Genomic DNA, 9,205 nt, shown 5'->3' with positions numbered 1-9,205 from the left:
AACGTTCAACCGTCTTGTGCACACTGCTCTCCTGGCACTACCAACAGAGAGTCATTCTGTTCCGGGCAGTGACACTTTAAAGCTCCCAGATACCCAGAAAAAATCCACATCCTGGCTCTGAGACCATATATACTGCTGTTAAGCACAAAGCAACCCAGGCAAACCTCAGCAGTACAGGCAAAGGCTCAATTTACAGACTTAAGCAAGTAGCACACATCCTTCTCTCATGTCTCAAAATTCTCTTCTTCCAAACAAGTCAACCAGATGCTTACCAACCCCCTGCCACAATACAATAAAGAAGGGAGCTCCCTCCATCCTCGCCCAGCCAGGAGCTTCTTCATGTGCTTTCTCAATATCCAAAGCAGGCTGGGTGCTCAGGAGTCCTGATAATCATGTGGACAAAACCTGGTGTTCTCAACATACGTTTCAAATTTCCCCCATGGGTAACCCTGTGGTGAGGTTAAGCAACAAAGTCATCACCAGGAGGGAGACTACAACCTCCATGAGCAAGTTCTGTCCAAGGTAATTCCTTCAATTGCTCAGGAAGAAATCTCACACTTCCAAAGGAAATAAAAATATTATTGTTGAAAGGGGAAGAAAATTTCCACCACTAGGTTTCTTTTTTTCACACATTTATCAGCACACAGAAAGTGGCAAAAGACAACTACAAGAAGACCTTTTAAAATTTCATTTTACACTATGAACTTCAAAATTAAAATAATACACGAATACTATGAAAATACTATGAACTTAGAAATTAGGAATCAAAATGACACCTCATGATTGTTTTAAAAAACCTCTTGGAAAATCACTTCTAACATATAAGAATACATTTCCAGTGGCTTCAGCAGGTTCAACTACTACATATATATTCCACACAGGATTCTAGCGGGTAATATGAAATCATAGCTAAAAATCAGTGTTTAAAACCAAGTGAGGCCAAAGAACTACAGGTCATTTCAGAAAATCCAGTGAAGTCACTAACTATACAAGCAAGGATTGCTTGTGTAAGTTAAGACAGCAGAAACAAGTTTGCAAATTGCATGGATTTTCAAGATTTTTAAATTAGATGTTGTCCTGGCCTCTATTTTATTCCATAAAAGGGAATGAAAAGCAGCCTGGACATGAGTGTTTTTCTAAAGGAGGCTCAGGCCTTGCAGTACACATCATATTTTAACTTTGCTCCCAGCTTAGTTCCTTCTAAGCACGCTTTGAACTTGGCATCCATTTCCTGGTTCTGAGCTTCAGTGAAAAGATTTTTCCAGTCTCCAACAACACCTGGAATATAAAGAAGAGTAAGTTATTACCACTAAATGTAAGGACTAAGGAGTATGATTTAAAACAAAAAAACTACCTTGACTCTCTTACTATCTTATTTCAGGATAAACATTTTTTTTCCCTGCAAGAAAAGAAATCTCTGACCCAATAATACACTCTTAAGTTTGCCTTATGTTTGGTGTCCTCAATAGAATGTGAACATAAAGCAAACATACGAAGCTATTAGTCTGCCTTAATAGCTTTGGCATGTGTCTTGTACAGCTGCAGAAGAATACGAAAGATGAGCAGCAGTTGTGAAACCAACCCAGAAAGTCCAAAGATGTGGCTTTTAACTGCAAGAGCTTTGTGCACTGCAACCAGACACTGCCCTAAGCTACAGCCTACCTTTAGTCTAGATTTTGGAGAGCCCACAGCCTGAGGTTGTCGAGTCTACAGCTCTAGCTTGATCCATGGCTAAAAGACATAGCTCAATCTGCAGTGTCTGGGTTACACACATTGACTGACATTCTTAGGCAATCACAAGGGCTATTTAGAAAACTCAAGAAGAAAAATCTGTGGAGGTACTCTGTAGACTGAGTGTCAGGCTATCTGCGGCACACACAGAAGCCAAAATAAAACTCTTTGTTTTAATTGATGCTTACTGCATACCATGACTAAAGAGTATGCTACTTATAGGGCATTTCTGCTATTCACATTATATAGGGCTTTATTGAATGGTACTGACCCTTGTGATGAAATCAAGTGACAGTGTCCTGAAGCACAGTCCATGTTTCTTAAACAAGTCTCAACCTTGAAAATTGTACATAAAAATTAACCATCTACTGACCCAAATTCCTGTCTGCCCAAGATGCAGTGCTACCATTTACCACCCTGGCAACACACAAAGAAATTTACCTTTGCGGAAAAGAGTGGAGCCAACAGCACCATGAGTCTCCTGAGCCTTATCCTTCACTGCCTGGAAAGTGGCCCTGTCCGCAATGGACTGGATCTGCTCTGCCGTTGGGGAGAATCCAAAGAATTCAGCTATCTGCTTTACACTGGCAGTCAGGTTCTGAAAGCAACACAGTGAAAGGGAGATGTGCAATATGCTTCCTCTCAAAAAGGACTTACTCACTTGGGATGTGCATCGCCATCACCTATCAACAATATATATTTTCCTTCACAGTATGTTTTCTGCATTACGCTGGAGCTCAGCTTTTGTATAGCCAGACTCAACTGGTTGCTAAAATCAACTTGATTTTGCTCTTTCAGAAACCTGCGTGTTTCGATGTTAATTTCAGCAGATTTCAAGAACTGGGCTCAGATTTGCTTTGCCTGTCAGCGCACAGCATCTGCTTTACCTCTTTCAAGTCTTCATACATTATGACCATAATATTCTCATCCTCAATGTGTTTGCTCCAGATGACTGCATGATCAAAATAGGATCCCCAGCCAACTATAAAGAAGAGAAAAAAGCATCAGTGTGACCTTCTCTTCTTACTGGGTACTTACTCCTCTCTGACTGAAGAACTGCCTTCTGTTGCCTATCAGTTACATCAATGCAAACAAGCAGAACAGCCTGTCCTTTCCGTGGTACCGTACTGTACAGCAGAATGACAGAGACTTCCTCTGGACTTTTGTAGGTAAACAGTTTCCACACAGAAAAATTAATTTCATTATGTGTTTCCCCTCTGTTACTACATTGTCATTTAAACATCTCTTAAAAGCCAAAGCCAGACATCAGTCTAAATCTAAAATTTGGTTTGCTAATGAAGTGCTTGGCCTCATGTTCAGAAACAGTAAAGACAACAAAAAGTCATTTTGTTAATGCTTTGGATCTGTGGCATTTCCTTCATCACTAAGTGGCAGAATATTGACCCAACACCATGCAGCTCCCCCCTCCTTGCTTGGAAGAGCTAAATACCCAGAAGCAAAGCACCTTCTGGACTTTCTCCCCATTCTGGCATTCAGCTGCCTCCTTTTTCATGAGGTATGGCCATCAGTAAACTAATTATGACACAGCTGTTTTCCCACTGGACCCACTTAGCTGTTTTTATTTTTTTTTTCTGTTGCTTTTTCTACTACATTCAGTAACTATAACAATACCTTTCCCATTCATGAACTCTGAGAAGAACTCATCCCAGGAGCTGTAACTGGGGACACTTGGTGCATTGTTGTGGAAATGGAAAAATGAAACAGCTGTATCTTTAGGGTTTCGAAACAGTACTAGTATCTGGAGTGGGAGAAAGAGGTCAACAATTTTAGATCACTTATTTCCCCTAGCAACCAAAATGAGAGTATAACCAAACATTCTGCAATCAATAACATACTGGGGGGAACAAAATATTTTATTAGTTAAGGCAAGGAGAACAAATTTGTATTGTGATCATAATAAAGACCTTGTTACCACTTTTAAGATTTGATTATGTTGTAAAGTAGTTGCAGAAAAAAGCAACTGGAAAAACTGTAATACCATCATTTAATACTACCCCATAACTACCTAAGACCTAGGAAATCGTAAGGAACCATTTGTCAGCCCCCTGGTAGGAAAAGCTCTTCAATTTTCCTTGAGGAAACCGCAGCTGTTACAATCATCTCCCATTTTTCAAAGCACGGGAATGACGTTCTTGAAATCCTAAGAGACTGTAATCCTCAGAGAAGCATAAACACTTCTGAAAACACATTACCCACATTACATTTTTCTGTTATACACATTATATTTTTTCCTGTCTCATACAGGAAAAAATACCAATGAAACATGGAAAAAATCCCCACCCCTTAACCAATTATAGCCTCCATCTGTGGTACACCTCCTAAGTGCTATGTATCCAGCATTGTTCAGTGACTGAGCACCACAAACATTAAAGTTTTAACAGCATGACTCTTTGCAAGGAGACAGCCAACGTCCCAGAAATACTGCTGCCACATTCACTCCCACTGCAGTTGTGCACAGCAGAGAGTAGCACAGAAGAGGAAAGTGTGACACTCCAGCCATCTCTGAGCACTGCAACAGTCTCTAAACCTGTTCTTGTTTATGTCAACTACAGCACCCCTAAGGCTACTGTAAATCGTAGAGGGTGCTAAGCCAGTTCAGGTGTCTCCAAGCTGCCTTCCCCCAGTGCCACCTGCTTGGGAGCAAGAAAAGGATGTGGCCCCAAAATTACTCCTGAATGCTAGTACTGTCAGAGAGATGAGGCTTGTTCTTGGAAAAAGAAAAAAAGCCCACCTTGGCTTTGTTCTTGAAAATAGACTTGGGGAGGCAATCGTAATTCAGATGTGTTGCCAGAATCCTTGGAGATGGAATCTGCTTCATCCTCTTTAGAAATAAACAGAACCATAAGTGAGAACAGGTTTATTAGACGGGTGCAGCAATGATTTGTGGGAGTCGCCTTTGTGAAACAGCCCCTAATCAAAAGGCATTAGTCATCCAAGATTCTCTTTTTTCCCCTCTCAGGAGAAATATCTTTAGTTGCTGCATGACTTCATTTTAATGACTTGTGTGCGGGGGTGCAGGAGAGTGAAAACAACAGACTTTAAGTGGTTCTTTTCACTAACCTCATATTTATCTGGATCTCCACATTCAATAAATGGTAGTTCCGTGCTTACAGGCTTACTCTGGCTAGTTGTAAATATCAAGTCACTTAAAATCTGGATAAGCCAGTTCACACCTGCACCAAGAAAAGCAGAAAACAAAAAAACCTATCAGAAATTTATATAAGATCTCAGAGTCTCATTACATGGCTTAATTCAGCATAATAGACAGTCATCAAATGACAAATAACACTAAAGTTCTCAAATTATTAGAAAACAAAATAATGTTTTCCAATAATAAGATCCTCAACAGCTTCTTAACTGTGACCTTCTTGGATCACTTATAACCAGTATGTGGGAAGCACTGCAGGCACAACTGACTCAATGATGCACCGAACATATTTTTAATATATTCATAAAACAGTCAGTGACAATAAATGGAGCTTTCCTGGCTTTTACAGAGAAACATCTGGGAGAGGTCTGGATAAGAGAAGGAAGGAACAAGCAAGGAGCTTTGCTCATTCTGCAGAGGAAAGTACCTGCCTCTCTATAGTGCCCTGGGTCAAGGACTAAATGGAATCATCTGTTCAATGTCACTGCCACTGCTTGTCCTCAGCTGTGCCTGTTGCTGTCTCCATAACGTGCACGCCAGAACAAGTGCTAGAAGAGCCGTTTCCCACTGGACACCTGCATCCCTCCCCACCCCTCACCCTTTGGAAGAGACCTTGCAGCAAACCTCCCTCATACAGCATCCCATTCCAGCATGAGCATGTGGCCCACTCCTGGAGCTGTGCCATGCTGCCTGCTCCCCAAGGCTGCCAGGGATCACACTTGCTCCACTGAAGCTCTGATGATTGCTGTCAGGACAAAGCAAGGGAACAGTGTGTGCACCTTGGCCTGTAGCACACTCCCCGCGTCCTTGTGGGGAGGCTTTTGGAAGGCTTCCCACCAGGCCCACAGAGATGGAGCTTTGGAGCTGCCATCACCTCCTGCATCCTGTGAGTCCCCTGTGAACACAGCTGCCAGAGGTACTAACAGGGAACACACACTGCAAACAGCTTTAACCTCTCGTGCTTTCAGTGGAAAGTTATTCCCAGAAAGGAATAACTTCCACTTTATGTTGTGTCTCAGCATGCTTGGATGGAAGCAGCTGATACATGTCATATTTACATAATAATGTGTATACAATCTGTACACATCATACAATGTCTTATAACGCAGACAAATATTACACATATATACCACCCAATATCACTGTATGACGTATATCACAGAATCACAGAATGGCTGGGGTTGGAAGGGATCTCTGGAGATCATCTAGTCCAATCCACCTGCTAAAGCAGGTTCACCAGAGCAGATCACGTAAGAATGTGTCCAGGCAGGTTTTGAATGTCTCCAGGGAAAGAGACTCCACAATCTCTCTGGGCAGCCTGTTCCAGGGCTCTGGCACCCTCAAATTAAAGAAGTTTTTCCTCATATTCAGATGGAACCTCCTGTGCTTCAGTCTGTGCCCATTGCCCCTCATTCTATCATTGGGCACCACTCAAAGGAGTCCGGTCTCATCCTCTCAACATCCACCCTTGAGATATTTAGAAACACTGATGAGATCCCCTCTCAGCCTTCTCTTCTCCAGGCTGAACAGACCCAGCTCTCTCAGTCTTTCCTCATAAGAAAGGTGCTCTATGCCCCTAATCATCCTTGTAGCCCGCTGCTGAACTCCCTCCAGTAATTCCTTGGCCTTCTTAAACTGGGAAGCCCAGAGCTGGACACAGTATAAAATTTATATTGCTCTCTCATTTAGGTACAGATCAGAGCAAAAAACCTTGTCTCCAATGTCTCCACATGTCCTCATCTGCCCAGTAATAATTGCATGTGCACCAATACAAACTGTATTTTAAAGAAAAGCTACAATTGCTAAACCTAAAATTCCTAGTCTCTAGATTGGTTTCTCAACCATGCAACCCATCCATAGGAAGTCCTGTATCCTGGAGCTCCATCATCCTTCATTCCTACCTCATCTCTTCTCATTCTCTGCTTCAGAGTTTTCCTCTCCACTGCACACACCCGTGTTAGGGGTTACATAGTGATACTTTACTGTAACTTACCCTTTGTAATCCTTAATAAATAAAAGGAATGAGGAGAGCATTGAAGCTTTAAGAGACGATTCTCTTGAAAGGTCTCAGTGTGAGTCCTTCATCAGGCATGTTCACAAACAGCTAAACCTGGAAATGCTGAAAAGTTTGAGCCCTGCATGGAAAAGATCTGGCAGAGAAGGTGGCAGAGGAAGCTGGACACCAGGCTGCCTTAGCTCAGAGGGAAAGAGGCCTGCAGAGAGACTTTTATTACTGCCGGGTGACATTATGGCTTGGTGGGTCCGAGTGTCACATCAAGGGGCAAGAGGAAGCCCAGCAATTTCTGGTTTCAAACTGCGGCAGCTAATCTTTCCTTTTCATTCTTTATCCTACTCCCTTGACTTTCCCCCCCGCTAACTTTGCAAGCTATAGGAAATTAGGACAAGAAATCTGTTTAGTGCTGTTTAAGATTGTAAGAGCAAACATTCAAATAAGAGAAAATTCCGCAGGATTTATCTGTGGATTGTAACTACACTGCACTGCAAAAATGCAGCATTTTCTCTCCCTCCTGCTTTCCCCTTTCTGCTGTGCAACCTGCCGTGTACATACTTTTCCAGCAGTGCCTGTCAGGTAACAGGGTGCTGTGTTCCCTGGCGACCTGTGGAGAGCTAAGTGTGAGATCTCTGCCTTTATCTACCGATCCGTCTCTCTGAGCAGGAGAAGCTTACTGAGTTAGTAAACCTCAGATGCAATCAGCATCACGACTCCATGTCTGAACTCTTCCAAATTCTCGGAGAAATCAAAGCCAGTGACAAGTTATTACAATGACCTTTTAAGTCTTTATAGGGTCCAGCAGAACTCTGGACCCAAACCCAGTGGAATTAAAGGCTCCTTAAAATAAAGTTGCATATTTCACATTTTGTGCCAGCTCCCTCCTTATGTATTTGCCCTCTCTTGGTTCAGTGTAGTGTCTCACAGCTGCTATAAATTCACGCTAAACCCTGCAGGCATGCTTCTTAAACCCCTAAATACACCTTAGTTTCTTTCCAGAACTCACCAAACAATGGGAATTTTATGCGCTGAATGAAACCTTGACCTAGGACTCTGGTTAGAGCCCAACTTGATCACATCCACTACCATGCTAGTGCAGTGAAACCCTTCCCTAAACCCACATCTTCTCCACCAGCCCTAAGCTTCTGCTGCTTGGGTCTCAAAGAAGAAACATATGCTTGGATAGGATTTCCTACATTAGCAGAACACATCCCTTCCTTGTAAGCAACCGTGTCACACTTAATGTTTAATAGAACTCATCAAAATTAACTAGTTGGTTGGGTTTTTTTCACTGCTCCTGTTGCACCTTTCCTCCTTTCTGCAAACCTCTTAACTAAAAGATTTAGACTTCCAGTTTGTCTTAGTCAGTACCATTCTGCAGTCACAAAACCAAACACAATGCTGATATTGATTAATGCCAAGAAACAGCTTACAATTTTGTAAGTAAAGATACTGTGCCCAGTCACTTTGTACTCATTAAAAAGTCTAATGCGCAACCTTATTGCTTTTGTACACTATAAAATACCACATAACTAACACACTTTTCAGAATGCAGTTTATCACACCAGCAGTTTATTATACTAGCACCTCACTTCTTCAGCCAAACAGTAGTTTCGAACACCAAAACTTTTTCTTTCAGAAACACAAACCATACTAAAAAGCAGGGCAACAGACTGCTGAATTAAGATAAAGATAAGATTAAGATAAAGATAAGATTAAGACTGTTGCTTCTGGTTGTAGGAGAAATACCCAATAACCCCACACAACATAAAACCATAATCAGTTGGTTTTCCTTCTTGTTGTGTAAAATAATTAGTTACACTATTGTAGACAACAGCAAACAACATATAGTGTATTCACCGCATTTAGGGTAGGACACCAGCACCATATCATCTCTTCTGGCTTCCAGGTTCTCCAAAGCTTTGAATGTCTCCACGCTGCACGCTACAACAGGATATGGGGTCCCCTGGTATGAGAACAGCAGGTCCTTCAAGGTAAGACCTTCAGACCTTGCCAACACCTTATTTATCTCATCAATGAAGACTTTTTTATCCTCAGCCATGTTTACCACCTTCGGGGTGTGAAACTGTTAGTCTAATGCAGTAAATGCCTTTTAAATAGACATTTTTAAAGGGTGGAGTAGATATCCTTAGCATTGCTTTTGCCCTCCCCCAAATTTGATAGGTTTCTTTCTCCTCCCTTTCCACCTTTCTGTAAATGGAAGCTGAGTTGATCCTGTCCACTTATAATCTACAGAGCAGGAATTACTTTAGTAAGAAATCCCACTGAGTTCA

General features: G+C 41.9%; 1 protein-coding gene across 1 annotated transcript; it reads right to left on the bottom strand.

Annotated features, from left to right (window-relative positions):
* Positions 1–1,134: 1,134 nt before the first annotated feature.
* SULT6B1 (sulfotransferase family 6B member 1) lies at positions 1,135–8,973 on the bottom strand (the record flags this gene model as incomplete). The annotated part of the gene is made up of 7 exons (XM_080342748.1): positions 1,135–1,278; positions 2,173–2,329; positions 2,619–2,713; positions 3,364–3,490; positions 4,484–4,573; positions 4,813–4,925; positions 8,772–8,973. 7 exons carry the CDS (start codon positions 8,971–8,973, stop codon positions 1,148–1,150), a joined length of 915 nt encoding a protein of 304 aa, XP_080198874.1. The 3' UTR covers positions 1,135–1,147.
* Between the last annotated feature and the right edge of the window lie 232 nt (positions 8,974–9,205).

This window comes from Nesoenas mayeri, assembly GCF_963082525.1.
Source record: "Nesoenas mayeri genome assembly, chromosome: 3".
Classification (NCBI taxonomy): Eukaryota; Metazoa; Chordata; class Aves; order Columbiformes; family Columbidae; genus Nesoenas; species Nesoenas mayeri.
This window is presented reverse-complemented; position numbering and strand designations above follow the sequence as displayed.